The sequence below is a fragment of the Neurospora hispaniola genome (genome assembly GCF_033458365.1).
Source record: "Neurospora hispaniola strain FGSC 10403 chromosome Unknown B0T23scaffold_10, whole genome shotgun sequence".
Lineage (NCBI taxonomy): Eukaryota > Fungi > Ascomycota > Sordariomycetes > Sordariales > Sordariaceae > Neurospora > Neurospora hispaniola.
Window position 1 is genome coordinate 1,327,703 of NW_026944415.1, and position 18,242 is coordinate 1,345,944.

At 48.5% G+C, this 18,242-nt stretch overlaps 8 protein-coding genes and 2 non-coding genes across 10 annotated transcripts; 5 read left to right on the forward strand and 5 right to left on the reverse strand.

The window, feature by feature from the left end:
- Nucleotides 1-533: 533 nt before the first annotated feature.
- B0T23DRAFT_433063 (uncharacterized protein) lies at nucleotides 534-835 on the reverse strand (the record flags this gene model as incomplete). The annotated part of the gene is made up of 2 exons (XM_062840412.1): nucleotides 534-651; nucleotides 717-835. The coding sequence occupies 2 exons, from the start codon at nucleotides 833-835 to the stop codon at nucleotides 534-536; spliced, it is 237 nt and encodes a 78-aa protein (XP_062688383.1).
- A 1,541-nt stretch (nucleotides 836-2,376) lies between these two features.
- On the forward strand, nucleotides 2,377-2,997 carry B0T23DRAFT_327350 (uncharacterized protein; the record flags this gene model as incomplete). Its single annotated transcript, XM_062835606.1, has 2 exons — nucleotides 2,377-2,613; nucleotides 2,665-2,997. 2 exons carry the CDS (start codon nucleotides 2,377-2,379, stop codon nucleotides 2,995-2,997), a joined length of 570 nt encoding a protein of 189 aa, XP_062688384.1.
- Nucleotides 2,998-3,065: 68 nt separating this feature from the next.
- On the reverse strand, nucleotides 3,066-3,783 carry B0T23DRAFT_48513 (uncharacterized protein). Its single transcript, XM_062841339.1, has one exon. The coding sequence runs from the start codon at nucleotides 3,705-3,707 to the stop codon at nucleotides 3,135-3,137; it is 573 nt and encodes a 190-aa protein (XP_062688385.1). The 5' UTR covers nucleotides 3,708-3,783; the 3' UTR covers nucleotides 3,066-3,134.
- Nucleotides 3,784-5,418: 1,635 nt separating this feature from the next.
- Nucleotides 5,419-5,491, reverse strand: B0T23DRAFT_t408. The gene has a single exon. It is a non-coding gene; the product is annotated as a tRNA-Lys (tRNA).
- Nucleotides 5,492-5,681: 190 nt separating this feature from the next.
- B0T23DRAFT_48535 (uncharacterized protein) lies at nucleotides 5,682-6,826 on the forward strand. The gene is made up of 3 exons (XM_062841340.1): nucleotides 5,682-6,130; nucleotides 6,238-6,682; nucleotides 6,755-6,826. Exons 1-2 carry the CDS (start codon nucleotides 5,976-5,978, stop codon nucleotides 6,494-6,496), a joined length of 414 nt encoding a protein of 137 aa, XP_062688386.1. The 5' UTR covers nucleotides 5,682-5,975; the 3' UTR covers nucleotides 6,497-6,682; nucleotides 6,755-6,826.
- Nucleotides 6,827-7,507: 681 nt separating this feature from the next.
- On the reverse strand, nucleotides 7,508-7,758 carry B0T23DRAFT_326725 (uncharacterized protein; the record flags this gene model as incomplete). Its single annotated transcript, XM_062835567.1, has 2 exons — nucleotides 7,508-7,601; nucleotides 7,679-7,758. Coding segments are annotated over 2 exons (174 nt in total), but the record flags the coding sequence as incomplete, so codon positions are not given.
- Nucleotides 7,759-8,879: 1,121 nt separating this feature from the next.
- Nucleotides 8,880-10,573, forward strand: B0T23DRAFT_327001 (uncharacterized protein; the record flags this gene model as incomplete). The annotated part of the gene is made up of 2 exons (XM_062835586.1): nucleotides 8,880-9,080; nucleotides 9,161-10,573. 2 exons carry the CDS (start codon nucleotides 8,880-8,882, stop codon nucleotides 10,571-10,573), a joined length of 1,614 nt encoding a protein of 537 aa, XP_062688388.1.
- A 185-nt stretch (nucleotides 10,574-10,758) lies between these two features.
- Nucleotides 10,759-10,980, reverse strand: B0T23DRAFT_326737 (uncharacterized protein; the record flags this gene model as incomplete). Its single annotated transcript, XM_062835568.1, has 2 exons — nucleotides 10,759-10,836; nucleotides 10,900-10,980. Coding segments are annotated over 2 exons (159 nt in total), but the record flags the coding sequence as incomplete, so codon positions are not given.
- Nucleotides 10,981-11,450: 470 nt separating this feature from the next.
- B0T23DRAFT_367615 (adaptin N terminal region-domain-containing protein) lies at nucleotides 11,451-14,512 on the forward strand. Its single transcript, XM_062836426.1, has 3 exons — nucleotides 11,451-12,008; nucleotides 12,071-13,454; nucleotides 13,512-14,512. Exons 1-3 carry the CDS (start codon nucleotides 11,776-11,778, stop codon nucleotides 14,142-14,144), a joined length of 2,250 nt encoding a protein of 749 aa, XP_062688390.1. The 5' UTR covers nucleotides 11,451-11,775; the 3' UTR covers nucleotides 14,145-14,512.
- A 1,644-nt stretch (nucleotides 14,513-16,156) lies between these two features.
- Nucleotides 16,157-16,228, forward strand: B0T23DRAFT_t394. Its single transcript has one exon. It is a non-coding gene; the product is annotated as a tRNA-Arg (tRNA).
- Nucleotides 16,229-18,242: the final 2,014 nt, after the last annotated feature.

Genomic DNA, 18,242 nt, shown 5'->3' on the forward strand with positions numbered 1-18,242 from the left:
TTAATGACGGAATCAGTGGAAGGCATCCTAGACCCTGTGTGACCAAAGACAAAAAGCACAACAAGACCATGCAAATGAAGAAGAGAAACGCAACATTGTATTCATTTAACCAACCCCGAGAGTAATGCAAAACTTTTCCTTCAGTCTGATGTAAACTCCTTTCCCTTGTCTAATGCAAATCCCTTTTCCTCGTTTACTGCAAACCTCACGTACCCTTTCTTGCGCCTGTTTTCAAGTGGCCTTTTCAAAAACACCTTAGCATCTTCATGCTCTCACGTAGATACTTGAGAGGGTTGTACGGGATGGGTTGCCGAGAGTTTGCCGCTGGGTCGGTCTGTGCGATGTCGATATTTCATTCGTGCATTACCGTCTGAGGGCCGGTGAAAGCCTGAATCCTCTGGCCATCAGCGTGCTGGACCTACCAGCCGCAACTGACTCCTGTAGGGTTGAAAACCGTATCATGCTTGAGCTTATACATTGAAACCGGAGTGAAGTCTGCGTCTCTGAAGGCAACATGAATGGCAGGCAGCAGGTCAACCGCCACGGCTGATCTTGATGGTGCGGATGAGGGCACTGCCGTTGTTGTTGCTGCTGAGGCTGCTGTTGTTGCTGCCATTGTTGCTGCTGCTTTCAAAGCCGCTGCTGCTGTCCCTGTTGCGAATGAAAGTTAGCGCGGGCCGATGATAATGATGATGGAAGGAGATGTTGATGCTTACCTTTGAAGTAGGGTTGTCTTGCCTGTGACAAGGTACAAAAATAGCTCGAAGAGAAGGCGCATCATGCCGATGGTGTAGACGATGGCGAAGTCGCCGACGAGAACAAGAGTGGAGAGCATTTTGATGGTTGTAGAAGTTGTCAAGTGCAATGTAGAGAGGTTTGATGATGAAAAGTCGATCAGAATGTGGTTTCTGTTGATGGTGTTGAACCATACGGAAGATAGTGACCACGGTGAACGACATGGTGGTGGTGAAAGTCTTGATTGATTGAAGAGGAGAAGAGAAAAAAGGAAGAAAGAGGACCAAGTCCGACTTATATACAGGGTAGCCATATGTTGATCGTATCCACTGGTGCCATAAGAATGTCAAGAATTGGTGACGGCTTCGACAGATGAAAACTGGAAAGCGTGGCTGCAAACAACTGTGTCTGTTCATGATGAAAAGGGGAAAGAAAAGAGGAACTGGAAGTAGGAGAGACCACCTTGCACCACGGCATCTCCCTATACCCATGCTCGCACCCAGCAAGACGTGGTCTTGAGCTGTATCTATCTGTCCTTGCCTTGTCCTACGGTGTCTTGGTCTTTGCAGGTGTCGGCAATGTCTCATTTGCACCTTGTCCTCTGCCTGGTACGTACAGCTTCAACAACTGGTTCACCTAGATACACACCACCGCTGACGTCCTCTTTTCACAGGTCCTCCCTTATGTCGCATATCAATACTTCGTCCCTATCGATGTTCAGACGAATGCACATGTGTTATGCAGCCCTTCCCGGCGCTAGCTAGTGCATCGCAGCCGCCGGTGGTCGCCGCGAGGCATGCGTCCGGGGTCCGGATGACAAGCCAAGAAGTCTCGGGACAGGGGTGCAGCCACTCCACATATAAGGCTGACCAATGGGATGTTATACAATATGCAAGCTTAATTTGACAACAGGCCGTTTCTGAACGTCTTTCACTACTTGACATCGAAAAAGTGGTGATGTTTGCCATTGTTGTTGCTCGACACAGATACCTCAACTCCCATTCAAGCACTCGCCATCCACTAGCTGCAAGGCCTGCGCTGCTGTTAGGGCCTCCTGAAATGCTACTTGTTGGGTGTTTTACTGCACAATTTATAGGGAAAAGAACTGCTGTAGCCCGACCCGTCGGGCGCCCGACACTCCTCATTTTACACTTGATAGTTAGCTAGAAAGTCTCACTGTAACTCTTGACTGCCTCTCCAGTAGCTGGTAGTTACAGGTACTCAGGTACACTCTAATGTGAAGCCCCATAGTCATATTAGCGCCGGCCCTTTAGGGACCTTGCTCACTATAACCTGACTTTGGTTCTGGCACAATACTGCTCTCAACACCTCCAAAGTCCTACTCCCCGGGCTTCTCTGGTAGACCTTCTGACAGGATTACAGCTCCTTCTGGTAAGCCCACAACTTCCTGTGGGTCAGAGGGAGCTGAGTAGACACGTTTGCTCAGAAATCAGGCCATGACATGTGAAACTTGATTACGTACTCAGGCAGCGTGGGTCCCTTAAATACTAGGTCGCGTCCCCTCGCACTTCTCTCTCTTCTCTTCTCTTTCCTCTTACAACAACAATTGTCTTTTGCACTTGCTGACAACCACGACTTTTTTTTGCTACACAACTGCACTCAACAACAACAACAACCAACATGACTTCCTCTTCCGCTGCTAAGTCTCCCCTTCCGCCCCTCTCTGGTTTTTCGATGTTCCTGATTCGACTAACCTTCCTTCTCTCTCTAGGTTTGATCGCAGCAATTGTCCACATCGACGTCGCGATCTGGGCCATCGCGGCGGAGATTGACAAGCTTTGCCGAGCAATTGCTGCTGATCTTGCCCACATACTAACAGCAGCGTCGAACTTTGGTGTGCCTGTCTCGGACGAGGAGGTGGACGGCGAAGGGACCTAGATGGGACCGGAGCCTAAGCCGATTCTGAAGGGGCAGCGCCCAAAGGGAGACAAAACCCCGAAGCGCAAGCAGGTGCGCTTCGCTGAGGGGACCAAGCCCCCGATGCCGGACAAGCGTCCGGAGGTGGTGAGTCGGGTTGCTGAGCCGAAGGCAGCAATGTCGGAAGCTCTCGATCAGTCTCGCCGCCTGCTGAACTCCGGTCGCACCCTCCATGCCCGGTTTCAAGCGTTCCGTCTCTCTGAGGCGAACAGGCGAGCTGAGCTGGAGAAAGCCGGTGGGAGGCCTCGGAAGTCTGGGGATCTGGGAAGGGTGCGCTCGGTCACATTCCGGGCCACTCGACCTGGGTCTCTAGATCGTCGGTAAGTTCACACTCTTCTCTCTCTGTTTGCTGACTTGACTTTTAGGTACCATCTTCTTATCATTCAGGTGTGTGTTTTTTTTGTCTTGTTTTGCTCTTGGTCTGCTTCGAGTTTTGCTTCGTGTTTTGTTCTTGTTTTGCTTCAAGTTTTGCTTCGTGTCTTGCTCTGTTCTTGCTTTGTTTTCGGTTTTGCTTCTGCCTTTGGTTTCTGCTTTGGGTTGTTTGCTTTTGGATTTTCTGGCGTTTGACCATAGAGGAGGAATGTCTGCTTTCTGCTTTTGATTTCTGCTTTTGATTTCTGCTTTTGGGTCTTTGTTTTGGGGTTTTTGCTTTTGGATTTTCTGGCGTTCGACCATAGAGGAGGAATGTTCTGCTTTCTGTTTTTTGGTTTCTGCTTTTGGGTTGTTTTCTTTGGGATTTTCTGGCGTTTGACTATAGAAGAGGAATCTCTGCTTTCTGCTTTTGATTTTTGTTTTTGGTTTCGGCTTTTGGGTCTTTGCTTTTGGATTTTCAGGCGTTTGACTATAGAGGAGGAATGGCTGCTTTCTGCTTTTGGTTTCTGCTCTTGGGTTTGGGTTTTGCTTTGGGTATTTTGGGGATAGAGGAGTTCAAGTTTGTTGTAATTAGTTTGGCCTGACTTGGCACCAGCGGAGCGTCTCATCCAAGCCTCTGCCTGCTGGCTTCTGGTTGTTGGTTTCGCTTGGTTTCCCAACATCACCCTCAGGGGTCCCGAATGGGCAGTAAGGCGCAATTTCAGGTCTAGATAGTTAATGATACTTTTGTGCTGATCATGGTTACTGTTCTTTGCTTCTGATGTGCCTTTGACTTGTGCGAAGAATAAAAGAAAGGGAAAACATGGCCTACTTGAATCACCTGCTTGCTATTGATCAACAAACTTTCAGCAACATCAACAACAACAAGGAGTCGGAATGTGTCTGCATTCGTGAATTATCTGATACCAAAATGGGCCATTTTGAGCCAACAACAGCTGACCAATCGCGTGTGATACAGTAGATACCATACATGAGGTGTTGTACATGCATGCAGCCAGTTCGGGAGGTCCCGACAATGCATTCCACATGGCCTCAAAGAGCTGCTGTGTACCTCGCCTGGCACTGTGGATCTGGTACTCTATTGCTTCCACAGAACCTACTTCTACTTACTCCGGTGATGCCGCAGACTAAAACTGTTGCCCTGTGCATCAGTGAACTCCTCCTCGTCGTCCTCCTCCTCCTAATACTTTTGCACACCGAGTCCTGTGTGTGTGGTGCGGATACCGATCGCGGGAGCCTATGGTGAGGATATTGTAGGTAGTCTGGAATGAAGACGTAACCGTGACGATGGCAAATGGGTGACGAGGTGGGTAGTTGTTAAAGTTGCGCTTCGATGTTCAAACGGTGCGGGTATGGATTCGGACGTTGGGTCGTCGGTATCTGTTGTTAACGGGAGTTGGAGGACGTTCTCGACGGTCGTGCATAGGTACGTATGGATGTAGGTAGCACTGGCCCCAAAACCCGGGTTAGTTCAATCCATCAAATGTCGGGGCGGACCGGACCGGACGGAACTGGATGCATATAGCAGCTAGGCATGTCTCGTTGGTTCTGTCATTTTGTCCCCTTTTCCCGTTAGCCTGATGTTCGAAGGGTGGGTGCTGTAATCTTGAGATGGATAATAAATGTTGTCATCACGGGGCCACGGGCAGGTGACCCGATCAAGCCCGCAATACTCATAGGGCTGTGTGTTGACAGGGATCGCCGCAGGTATATTGCCTCCGAAACCTCGTGCGGGAGCTTCCCTATAGCGGTATAGCATAACCATAGCACATCAAACCATGTCTTGACATCTTGTTGTATTTGTAATCCGCAACCTCCAATAAAGGGGTATCTGTTTACGGTCATCGATGTGGAACGTAGGTAGATTGAGGTTCAGTCCGACGTTTGGTGCGACTGGTTGGGTTCGGTTAGCAAGGTTGTGATGTTGTGAATGTCTGTGACTGTCCGGTTTTGTCGAGACTGGCCAGGGTTCGGTGGAAAAGCGACGTCGAGTAGGTATATAGTATGTCGGTATTAACTGTGAGTAACAGTCGATAGAATTTGAAAATTGGAAAGGTTCAGATATCAGGAAGTTGGCCTTGGTCGAAATTTTGTGGAATATTTGGGTTGCTCGATGCATACCTGCACGCGTACTCAATATTGTAATCGGATGGCCCGATTGACAGAGTCAAACTGTCGGAGTGGAGCGGTAGGGCGGTACGTAGAAATCGAGAAATATCGGGTGTATTTGAGAACACTGAATGGAGGGCTGACAAGTCAGTGACAATGGACAAAACAGAGGAAAATCAAGACAACAAAACAACAATTGGCATGTTCGACACACTTGGGCAAAAGTCCAAAAAAAGATGAATCGCATTTCGCCGCCGGGAATTGAGCCCGACGTGGGGGTCGAACCCACAACCTTGAGATTAAGAGTCTCACGCTCTACCAATTGAGCTAGCCGGGCGAGTGCGAGTTTTTTTATGCTCCCATGTTGAGATGCACTACTTATTAACCATCAATTGACGGCAGTCATAGTCCTTCGAGGAGATGAAGAAATGTCAATAAGAGTTGGGATGTGCACATCCGGATGTGGAAGAATAGCTCGAATTTCTCTCTGACTTCCTTGCAGTAATGCTCGTTATTACAGTGCACGAGGGGATGCGAAGAGCCAATTCCAAGCCCTGGAAGGCGCCGTAGATGTGGTGTGCGGGGAAAGGTGCCGTCCACGAATAAGCGACCGCCGATGATACTCAAGGTGCACCTCGGCTCGGCTCGAGGAACGCCAGCGATGATGACGGCGATATCGCTGTACCACTGCCCCGGTCGTCGGATGTGTCAAGCTCACATCGCACTACAAAACCGGACCCGAGAAACCAAATCACGCCAAGGACTCTGATCAGTCCTTCACAACACTGCACTACGCCAGTAGCAGCAAGGAAACAGAAGACATGTCGAACATGAATACAACACAGCACGAACGAGAGCCAGCGCCGTCTTATCGCCAATCATTCGACACTCTGGCGCACATCCCCGCAGACCCAAACTCGTCGGAATTCAGGGCCAGCCGGATTGACAATTTCTGGATCAAGGTCTTCCCACCCACGTAAGGTTTCACTGCATCCAAATCCGCATGCCATCCATCACGGAGGACTGTGCGGGATGGAGACATTCTCAGAGTTCTACTGACTTCTATATCTCGCCCTCACACAGGCCAAAATGTTACATTTGTCAAGACAAACCGGAAGCCGCGAATCTACTCTCAAGGCCGGGATGCGACCACAAGATTTGTGGCAAATGCCTGATCAAGATATTTGAGCGAGCCGTCAACGACAAGAAATGCATGCCGCCGAGCTTCTGCTCTCATGGTGAGGTGTCGCCCGACATGGCGCCGGGCTTGTTCGACGACGTGTTCTTGGCGCAATGGAACGAGAAGTACTTTGAGTATTTGGAGCAGACTGTGTCAACATGACAGCCCATTTGGTGCTTCCACGATGGACAATCTGGACAGACCGAAAAGATACAAGATTTCTGAAAACTAGCAGGGTGGGCGACCCGATCCGGATTCTTGAAGGGATCGTCAGCACGTTGGCGATAAATCAGCAAATAAACAGATGTGTCCGACACGGGCGAAATTACCGGCATTGAACGAGCTATGGTCGGTAAATCACTCCATCGTTGGAAATACCCTCCAGAATAAGGCGCGGGATACACTGAAACATGGACACAGATGTTAACAGCATCTAACTCCAAGGACCCCTGGTTCAGGACCTCCGAATAGAGCATACAGCCTCCAGGCACCAACGATTACATCTAACATGGATACAATGTCAACACCATCGCCGACAAAATGTACGCAGTGATAGAACATATGGCTTAGGTCGTTCCGTTTCCTCTCGGGATACAAGCCTCAAGCTTGAACTGTCACTCTTTGCTTCTTCACAACCCAAGCTCGTTCCTATAATTTCCCGTCCAAGCTCTTCCTCGTTCTTCACAGAACCAAGTTTCAACGTCTATCACCATTGTCCGAACCGATGGACCTCGTTCCCATTCCCAAAGATGATGCTTATCCCGATCCGATCTCGGACGGGGCCATCCGACCGCCACATCCGCCAGCTCCGACCAACGACAACTTCTGGATCCCTCATGCAGAACGAACCTCACGGACGGCAACGGTCGTGCGTACGCTTCTATCAACCACAATCCGCCCTAACCCCCTTCAGACTATCACCTCCCCCCCCTTGTTCCATCCATAGTTCCTGTCTGGTCGGAGGCCGGGTCATCGCTAGGCCCTTTCAGCGCAGTGCATCTAGTTGTGCAATGCTCCGCGCACGTGTCCCTCGCAAATATCGATCGAGTCTTCCGAGAGCTAGTGTTTGAGCGGTTCTGTAGCGAGAACACGTTCATCTTTCACCTACCACATTGCCAATCCTGTTCAATTGAACCAAGTCGGAGGACTTCAGTGGCTAACAATCTCAGTTACTCATCCTGTGAAGGAGACGCCGTGGAAGGTGAGGATTTGGGCAATCTGGGAGAGGTAGGGATTGTAGATGGCGACGGAACTGTTCCAGAGGAATCTGGAAGGCATGGGAAGTATGGGAGTATGGCACCTGGGCAGGGGCTTGGGGAGGTCATGGGACTGGGAGATACTGACCCGAAGACGACTTGGCAGGAATGGGCATCCCAGTCGTCATCTGCGGGATAGAGCAGGAAGTAGTCTATGGCGGAGGTACCCTTGTTGAAGGGAGGGCATTCTTTGGGTGTGCCGATTCCGAACTTAGTGTTGCTTTTTGAGAAATGAAATGGGTTGGGCCATGCGTGGGCTCCGAAAGCGGTCAAGAGGGACAAGTCCAAAGTCGGGAATTTCCCCACCGTGACTGTTTGGTTGCTGAGGCTGAGATGTTGAAGTGTCGGCGGTAATTGCTGTAAACGGGGAAATGACGAGACTCATATGCATTCGAATGGACGGTGACACTCTGTGCTGATGCGTTCGCGCCCAGCTGTGCCCTACCATCTTTCAAGGCGGCGTACCCTCTTGGGGTTTCAGCTATCGAAGTATGTCTATGTAGCTCACTCAGCTCTTGGGAGCCTTCCACAGTCCTCCAAACCCTCTCGTCGGAACGATCCTCTGATCCCAAATCCCTCGGTGGCTGCGTTCGATGCCTCTGCCCTCGATGGTAACCCCAAAGGTAGAAAGTTAACAGGAATTTGGAGAACTTGAAGGAGCATAATAGCGCAGGAGCGCAATAAGCTGTAACCAGCAAATACCAAGAGGTCCATAGAGACACGCCAGCATGCACATGGATTATCGACAAAGTTCGATTCGTGAGTGGGACAAAGGCGGCGTAACGGAAGTAAGTAAGTAACTACAGGCAATGAAAGAACTAGCCAAGTGTAAGGTTTAATATCATCCAACTGGTAGCACAACTTGGGCATGCTTAAGCCCGAAAAGGGGAACGTTGATGACTTCAACTTGTAGCGAGTGCATCGATGTCGTCGAGCACAGTATAGCAGCGATTGCACACGGACCTCAGGTCTACCGGTCTAGGAGAGCTCTTCGAAAACGCTTGGGCCAACCGCTTTTGTCCAACATCAAAGACCCTTGTCTGATGCCATCGTCTGGATCCACATCTAACCCACCGGCCCCATCTGTTCGCGTCTGTTCGATCGCAGACACGTTCACCAGGACGCGATCACCAACGTCATTCATCGCATTCTATCTGTCAAGCTGCTGAAGGGTTTTGCGAATCTCTGTATTCCGTCTCCAACTATTCTTAACACCGAAAGCCGAAAGTTATTTTGACTGCGACACCGAAAACACAACCTGAACTTGACCTGCATCTTCTCGCATCACCATGCCTCCCCGCAAAATGGTCGCCGATGCGACAATCAAGACAGAGATCGCAGATGCCGTGCGCCGCATCTACCACGGTCCGCAAGAGCTAACCGTCAACGCTGTGCGCGAAGCTGTCGAAAAGAAGCTCAAACTTGGCGAAGGGTTTCTCAAAGATGGCGACTGGAAAGCAAAGAGCAAGCAGCTTGTCATGGACACTCTCGTAAGTAGTCATTTTGATGGCCCAATTGAACAGCACCGAGAGACCACAATCAATTACTGACAGAGGTATACTCATCGTAGGCCAAGATAGAATCCGACGAGGCAGAACCAGACCAGGCCGCTCCAGCGCAACCAAACGCCAAGAAGCCGAAAAACAATGCCAAAGCCAAAGCACCTGCGAAGAAGCGCGCAAAGAAGGAGGCGACACCTTCCGAAGAGTCCGAGTCCGAGTTGAGCGATCCCGAGGATAGCGAAGAGGAGGAATTCGACGACGACGAATCCGAAGGGGAGCCGGCCAAGAAGCGCAAAGCGACAAAGGTAACGGGCAAGAAGAGGAAGGGGTCATCAGACGACAATGATGACGAAGAGGAAGCCGAGGAGAGCGAGTCCGAAAGACCTAAGAAGAGAGCGAAAGCCGCCGCCAAGGCTACCAAGGACAAACCAACCAAGAAGACTGCCGCTGCGAAGAAAAAGGTCGAAGCATCCGACGCGGAGTCCCTGCTTAGCGAAATCGACGAGGCTGGACTGGAGGATAAGGACGACTCAAGTGAGCTATCGGACGCCATGGATGTCGAAACCCCCAAGGAGAAGGACACAAAAGACGAGGTGACAAAGGTGGAGAAGGAGACGAAACCAGCCTCAGACGACGAGAGCGAGCTTTCCGAAGTCATCGACGAACCTCCCAAACGGAAAGCTAAACCCAAAAAGGGCGCATCTAAAGACTCTTCCGACACCAAGCCCACCAACGCCCCGCCCGCGGACAAGGACGACGGCGAAAGTTCCATGTCTGAAGTCTTCGACGAGCCCCCGAAGCGTGGCGGCAAGGGGCGCGGCAAATCCAAGGAGGCCGCCAGCAGCACCAGCAAAGGCCGCAAAGCCAAGTCCGTATCCGCCGACCTCTCTCCTGACGAAGCCCTGATCAAGCAGCTCCAGAGCCAATTACTCAAGTGCGGCATTCGCAAGATCTGGCCAATCGAGCTCAAGAAGTACGGTGACGACACCAAGGCGAAGATCAGGCATCTTAAGAACATGCTCACCGATATCGGCATGACCGGGCGGTTCTCCGAGTCCAAGGCCAAGGAAATCAAGATGCGCAGGGAGTTGGAGGCGGAGCTGGATGCCGTGAAGGATGGAGAGAAGAGCTGGGGACTAGGTGATGGCGGGAGACCCAGGAGGAGGGCGGCGGCCAAGGTGAAGAGTCTGAAGCTTGAAAGTGACTCTGAGGATCAAGAGGAAGAGGACGAGAGTGGGGATGGAGCGGACAAGAAGGAAAAGAAAGAAAAGAAGAAGAAGAAGAAGGCCGAGAAGGAGGGTAGCGGTGATGAAGATGGAGACGATGATGATGATGATGAAATTGAGGAGGACGACGAAGAAGATGACGAGGACGAGGACGAGGACGACTCAGAGGATGCGGAGCCAAAGGCAAGGGTGAGAGGCCCAGCCAAGCACAGGGCGGATTTCGCTTTCCTGGGCTCTGAGAGCGAGTCTGATTAAGTCACGGTGATTGATATGGAGCAAGACCGAGTGTCTTGGACCACCACTACTTGTTCATGGTTATGTTATGGGCGTGTACGATTCAACGAGATGTTTTATACCCTTTTGGTTTTGTATGACTACTTATCAAGGTACGCAATGGGCGGAGAATATGGCACATTGGAGGCAGGTTCTCAGTTTCAGAATTACTTTGTGGCGTTCATTCTTTGAGCTATCAAGCTGAAGACTGCGACGGAGCTTAGGAACAGGACGGCGTTGTAGAACTAGTAATTTCATGTTAGGTGGTCTTAGGGTTGAACAGTATGTAGCTCCGGAATATGACGTACTGCTTTTCTGGACACGTCTCTTTCTTCACTGTCCGTCCTGGCCTCGATGAAGAGGCGACGCAAGTTGGGAAAGTTGGCCTGTTGTAGTTCAAGGTTCTCAGTCGTAGAAACATGTTTAGGGGATTTCAGCAACAAGGGTCAGTCTTGTGGACAATTACCATTGTCTCGCCTCTGCCAGTTGACACTTGAGACGTTGATGCTGGTGATAGGCTGTACTTTTGAAGATGTGAGAAGATGATTAAAATATTGGTATAAGGGGAGGATGTGTCTAAGCTGCAATGTCGCCGAATAGTCCAGTGTACTGGGAGTGGATGGTCCCTCGTCGTCACGGCTAAGCACAACCATCATCATCGTCCTCGTCGCCAAGTGCCGGGCAAGCCACAGCTTCCAAAGGACGGCACTGTGGCTGAAGCTCTCCTTTCCGGCGGGGCACCTACCTAGCAATGAAGGACCCTGTGAGTGGGGCAACACAACGAAGGCTCACGCCAAGACGCTCTGGCCTGTCGCTGCATTCAGTGACTTGGAGGACACCACAGTTCCACATTCAGCGCGTATCACTGGACCGACATCTGCCTGCCCGTCCACATCATCGTCGTGATCCATCCCGACACCAGCGACGACCCGGCGACCTGATCCAAAGCTGGAGGACAACAGTACGCAGCCTTACAGCCGGCCAGGTTGCACTTTTGTGTCACGACTACCGGTACCTCCGCGATCAGCATACCAAAGCATCCGTGTATGCGCCATTCCACGACCGTCCGTTGAGGTGCCATCTCCTTTGTCCAAGCTCGAGGTTTCACCGCCCGATCTCGACCTTGTCAGCACCTCCACCACTGCTTTTTCTCCCCGAGCGCGCCGAACATCAACGCCTTCGCAATGTCAGCTATCAACCGCATTAGGGGTGCGTTTGCGCCGCCGCGCAAGGGTGAAACCTTCGAGCTGCGAGCCGGCCTTGTGTCCCAATATGCCTACGAGCGAAAGGAAGCCATCCAGAAGACCATCATGGCCATGACCCTGGGCAAGGATGTGTCGGCGCTCTTCCCGGACGTCCTCAAAAACATTGCGACCTCCGACCTTGACCAGAAGAAGCTGGTGTATCTCTACTTGATGTGAGCATCAGCTGCCCTCGTCTCTGGCCCCTTCGCGAACGAGCGCTAACCCCTGAGTCCAGGAACTACGCCAAATCACATCCCGATCTCTGCATTTTGGCCGTCAACACATTCGTACAAGACTCGGAAGATCCGAACCCCCTCATTCGAGCGCTGGCGATTCGAACAATGGGCTGCATTCGTGTCGACAAAATGATCGATTACATGGAGGAGCCGCTACGAAAGACGCTACGAGACGAGTCCCCCTACGTACGCAAGACCGCCGCCATCTGTGTCGCCAAACTGTTCGATCTCAACCCCACAATGTGCATCGAGAACGGTTTCCTGGAGACGCTGCAAGACATGATTGGCGATCCCAATCCCATGGTTGTGGCCAACTCCGTCCAGGCCCTGTCCGAAATCCACGAAACTGCCCCCGAGACCAGGGCGCTTGTCCTCACACCCGCGACCCTAAAGAAGCTGCTTATGGCGTTGAACGAGTGCACGGAATGGGGGAGGGTCACCATTCTGACAACACTAGCCGAGTATACTGCCCATGACGTCAAGGAATCGGAACACATTTGCGAAAGAGTAGCGCCCCAGTTCCAACACGTCAACCCCAGCGTGGTTTTGGCTGCCGTCAAGGTCGTCTTCACCCACATGAAGGCTCTCAACCCCAAGACAGTGGGCGCTTACCTGAAAAAGATGGCTCCCCCTCTGGTAACGCTCATCGCTTCTGCCCCTGAGGTTCAGTATGTCGCTCTGCGTAACATTGACCTTCTGCTGCAAGCCAATCCCGATATTCTCAGCAAGGAGCTGAGGGTATTCTTCTGCAAATACAACGACCCCCCGTACGTCAAGCTCCAGAAGCTTGAAATCATGGTCAGGATAGCAAACGACAAGAACTTCGATCAACTACTTTCCGAGCTCAAGGAGTATGCCCTTGAAGTCGACATGGATTTCGTCCGGAGAGCTGTCAAGGCCATCGGTCAGGTCGCCATCAAGATTGAGGCCGCTAGCGAAAAGTGCGTCAACGCGTTGCTTGATCTAATCTCCACCAAGGTCAACTATGTTGTGCAAGAGGTTATTGTCGTCATCAAGGACATCCTCCGCAAGTATCCCGGATACGAAGGTGTCATTCCGACTCTCTGCAAGTACATCGACGAGTTAGATGAGCCCAACGCCAGGGGTGCCTTGATCTGGATTGTTGGAGAGTATGCCGAGAAAATCAACAACGCCGATGAAATTCTGGAAGGGTTCGTCGAGGGTTTCTTGGAAGAGTTCACGCAGACCCAACTGCAGATTCTTACCGCTGTGGTCAAGCTGTTCCTGAAGAAACCCAGCAACACCCAAGGCCTAGTACAGAAGGTCCTTCAGCAAGCCACGGCAGACAACGACAACCCCGATATCAGGGATCGTGCTTATATCTACTGGCGTCTCCTCTCTGGCGATCTCGATGTTGCCAAGGTTTGCCACAATCTCTACCCCCTGAATATGTAAACATTGACTGACCTACGTTCATAGAGCATTATTCTCTCTCAAAAGCCCGCCATTACGACAACAGTAACATCCCTCCCTCCCGTCCTCCTCGAGCAACTTCTTTCCGAGCTTTCCACTCTCGCCTCCGTCTACCACAAGCCTCCCGAGTCGTTCGTCGGCAAGGGCCGTTTCGGCGCCGACGAGATCCAGCGCGCCGCCATCCAAGAACAGCGCCAAAACGCCGCCGAGAACCCCATTGCCGCGTCAGTCGCTGCTGCTGCCAAAGGTGGCCAGCAGAACAACGTTGAGAACCTTCTCGACATCGATTTTGACGGCGGCGCTCCTGCCAGCGCAGAGCACGGGGGCGGTGTCGGCACACCAGATCGGTTTGGCAGCCCAGCCAACGTCGGTGGTCTTCCCGGTACGCCACCGCAACCCAGTGGCGGCATGGCGGATATCATGGGGCTTTTCGATGCACCACCGCCCATGCCATCGGCGTCTGCTGCAACTTCGCCGGCTGCTGCAGGCGGGATGGGTGACATGATGAGCTCGTTTGCGGGCATGGATCTCAGCGGGACGAGTGCGCCGCCGCCGCCTGGTCAGCAGCTGGGGCATCCGACTAGTCAGACTCCTCCCAAGAGTGGTGGAGGTAGCGAGGATCTGCTTGGGTTGTTCTGATGGAAGACGTCATGATTGGATGAGTATGGTGTTACTATAATAGCATGGTAGTTGGGGTTGGTGATGAGGGAACGGGCTAAAAGCGATGGGACATGCTAGCGCCTTGTTTAAGCAGTTTTCGTCCATGTCTTGTGCAATGAGCTGCCAAATTAATAGATACGATACACTAGGCTCGTCGTTGTCTCGTGAATTTGGCGGCTGTCCCGCGTGTTTCGGTTTCCCTCACCTGCAACATTCGTGTCATGACTTCGATTACCTATGGCTTTGCTCTTTAGCTATCGTCATCGGATCCCTTTGCTATGTTGGATTACAGTTGTTATGTCGATAGGATCAAAAGCTATGATAATCACCAAAAGCTTGACCGTCCCAAAGCCGATCGTTTACTATTAGGACCTCTCTAGTCACCCATAGTGATTACTGTCTCTATCGAACTTTGCTGACAACAAAGTGTGTTTGAGTTTTTCGCATCTCACATAATCGATGACAGCAGAACGAGGGACATGTTTCCATTTACCCATTTATGGATGTGGTTGCGACCAAGTTCTTCGAAATCAACTGTAACACACTGCACAAAGTCAACATCGAGGTCCGGAATGCCTCTATGTCTAACTACTCCTACATCTCCGTGCCTGTTCGGAGACAAGATATGACATAATTGTTCGTCCTGCGCTCGACTTATTCCACATCGAAGGTGCTTTTCGCTGAGCTTTTGGCTTATCGCCTTGGGTGTATACCTTAGCCTTCGGGGTCTCTCCGCAATATCGCCGTCAATTCACTCGTCCTTGCCCACCCTCTCGCTTTCGCTCATCGGGGTTTCCCTATCACCTCGGCGGTATTTAGCCAACACTCTCGAGTTTGTGGGGAGTACATGGGACTTGGGACTCGGGTGTACGGCCGCTCCAATGTCCAGAACTCATCAGGTCTCCTCCCTCACTGTCACAGGGTAAAACCTTGGCTGTGACATGGTTGTCCTAGCCTATAGAGTAATGCATTCCGATGTTCGTTGGCAAGCAAACATCATCCTTCCTTTTACTTAAAGGCCAGGTTTGGCTCGGCGGTCGAATGCATTGCCGCCCCCTCACATTCACCGCCGTTAGCAGAATGATTACATGCAGCTATCTTCAACCGGCAAAGTCCATTGGCCTAGCCGAAGACGGCGCCGATGGAGTAATTCATGACTCTTGCGAACGAGACCTTTTGACGTCCGGACGATCCCGTCCGGCAGTGCTGTTTCCAGCAGCCCGATCAGTCATACCAGGACCAACAAACATATTCGCAAAAGACGTAGAGACGAATGCGCAGCGAACTCAAGTCACTTTGGGAAGAGCAGGACCCCGTTGCGGAAACGGGAGTGTCACATGTAAAGAGATGCGGGACGCCATCAGGGCGAAGGCTGAGCGGGTCATCGCCGGGCTTGAGATGATGGGAAGATGGGTCATTACCCCTAGACATGCTTCTCACGGCACGTAGATTACCTCTATGCAAGCAGTAAAAAAGCCAGCGGGGATCTATAATGTCATTGGAAGCCGCGTGTATTCAAAGGAGGATCAGGAGATTGTAGCCTTTGCAAACGATGGAAGATGTCGAGAAATAGTAGCGCCCATGGAGACGACGGGGTCTTCTGTCATGGAGGAAGACGACATTCTAGTGGTCAAGGTTACCAAAGAGGAAATAGGCATGAAGGACTGCCAATGCAAGTTGCTGCCTTGCTGGTGATGATTCAGGAACTCCCTCGCCGGTTGCATCATTGTAACGGCCGCCAAAGTATCTAACATTCAATTTCACACACAGAGATTGGTGTTTTTGATTCAACCCCAGCAAACTGTAGAGCAGAGAAATCAGGGTATGTTAGTACTCAGATGAAGACTTCAACAAGCATCCAGAAGCCAGTATCATACGACTACGACGAAGTGTCTATCATATGATCATGTACAAAGAGGGAATGTATCGCGACGGATAGCGGGCGGCAAAGCCTTTCTTATGGACATGAATCAAACCATCTCGTCAACCAAGGTCCGCTGGCTCAATGGCAGAGCGTCTGACTACGAATCAGGAGGTTCCAGGTTCGACCCCTGGGTGGATCGAGTTTTTTGAGTGCTTCTTATATTTTGCACTCCCATTATACACCTCTGCAGGCATTTAAAAGGTTAGCGTACTATAGCCAAGACGCTAAACCCAGACAATAAACTAGGATTCTTATTATAGTAAATACTTTATATTTTGTATAGTCTAATAATTAATAGAATTACTATTAGCCTTAATAACCTTTCTCAATCTTTTTAGTATTGAATAAACTAACTTTAAAAGAAATTCTTCCGGCACATCATTCCAAGCCTACATTATAGCCTCCCTAAGCTTTTTTAGTATTAATAATTGAATATCGCATTTTAATTCTATAAATAATTTAATCTATAGTTAAATATTTTCAATTAATACTAAATCCGGAGAATAAATAAAGAACTTTTTTTTATTTAAAAAATTAATCCCTATCCTTTAAATAACTCTCTAAATAATTTTAGCTTTATAAGAAGGAGTATTATTTTATTAAAAGACGATACCGGTTTTTAGGTACTCCCGGGTAAAGGTAGTAATTATAAAAAGGATGAAAAAAATATATTTCTAAGTAGTAATATTTCTAAATTCTTTTTCCCAAAGGAAATAAGGCCCTTTTTTTCCTCTAGTAAAGGATTCCTAAAATATGTATCCGTAAGGTTTTCTTTTAATTGAAGAGAAGTCGTTCGGATTATCCTTATTATTTAAAGTAATTTATTATTTCGATATCGGATTATTAATTACCCAAATCTTATTAAAAATAAAAATACTTTCCTAATTTTATAATAATAGCCACCATCGCTTCATTTCTTAATATTAATTAACTCTTTCTTTTTTATTAGTATTAATCCTCCTTATTCTTCTTCTTCTTACTTTTCTTTTAAAATTAAATAAATGAAATACTTTTTTTAACGCTTTATTTCTAATAGAAAATAAAGGGGGGAAGATAAAAGGGAAATTACTCTAGGAAATAAAATAGTAATTCCGATTTAATTTCAATTATTTTCTTAGGGTATTCTTTTGAGGGGTTTAGAAAAGGCTTTTTCTTAGTTTTTTTTTTTAAGGGGTAAGAGGTCTAATATAGGTTTTTTAAATTTAATAGAAAATGAAGCTAATTTTTATAAAAATTTTAAAATAAGATAAATTAGTATAAGTTTGGAGGGAGCGAATAGAAACCCGGTTATCCTTCGTTAATTGGACATTTTTCTTTTTAAGAATAGAAGGAAGTTCTAATTCTATTATTATTATAATTTCTATTATTATAAAGAAAGAAGGGAATAAAGGATATAGTTATTTATTATTAAGAATATAGGCGAAAAGTAAATTAAAGTAATTATAATTGTAGCTATATATAGGGAATAATAAATTAGGGGTTAATTTAAAAATATATTAATAATTACTAATTATAATAAAATACGCTCCGTTAAACCTCTTTTATACTTATATAAATTCTATTCTTCTATTAATAAGTATTATAGAACCTTATATTAATTTAATATTTCAGCGCGGTACTAGATTATTCTTCCTACAAATCCGACCCAATATAAGCGTTATTATAAATAATCTTATACTTTAATTAACGAAGGGGAGTAGTAACCGCTAAGGTACTTCTATATACGAATTTTTAGCCTTTTAATATAACCCCCCCCCCCTTATAAGTTCCGTTTTTAGAATCCTCTATAATAAACGCCGGGTATTATAATATTATCGGGCGTTATTCGTTATAATTATTAACATTATATTCCAAATTATAGCCGCTTTACTACTAATAAACCGCCTACTAGAATATTAGTATTATATTATTTATTTTTATAAATTCTAAATACAGGTATAAACTTAGTATTAGATTTAAAGTATTAGCGTACCGCCCGCTAGAATATTAGTATTATAATATCCATTTTTATAAATTCTAAATATAGGTACAAATCCGGTATTAAATTTAAAGCGCTAGTATGCCACCCGTTAGAATATTAGCATTATAATATTTATTTTTATAAATTCTAAATACGGATATAAAATAGGTATTAGGTTTAAATATTTAACATT

Coding starts and splice junctions, on each gene's coding strand:
- B0T23DRAFT_48513 (XM_062841339.1), bottom strand. CDS start 3,707: ATGTTGGGAAACCAAGCGAAACCAACAACCAGAAGCCAGCAGGCAGAG.
- B0T23DRAFT_48535 (XM_062841340.1), top strand. CDS start 5,976: ATGTCGAACATGAATACAACACAGCACGAACGAGAGCCAGCGCCGTCT. Junction 6,131..6,237: donor ATCAAGGTCTTCCCACCCAC/GTAAGGTTTCAC, acceptor GCCCTCACACAG/GCCAAAATGTTACATTTGTC.
- B0T23DRAFT_367615 (XM_062836426.1), top strand. CDS start 11,776: ATGTCAGCTATCAACCGCATTAGGGGTGCGTTTGCGCCGCCGCGCAAG. Junction 12,009..12,070: donor CTGGTGTATCTCTACTTGAT/GTGAGCATCAGC, acceptor CCCTGAGTCCAG/GAACTACGCCAAATCACATC. Junction 13,455..13,511: donor GCGATCTCGATGTTGCCAAG/GTTTGCCACAAT, acceptor CTACGTTCATAG/AGCATTATTCTCTCTCAAAA.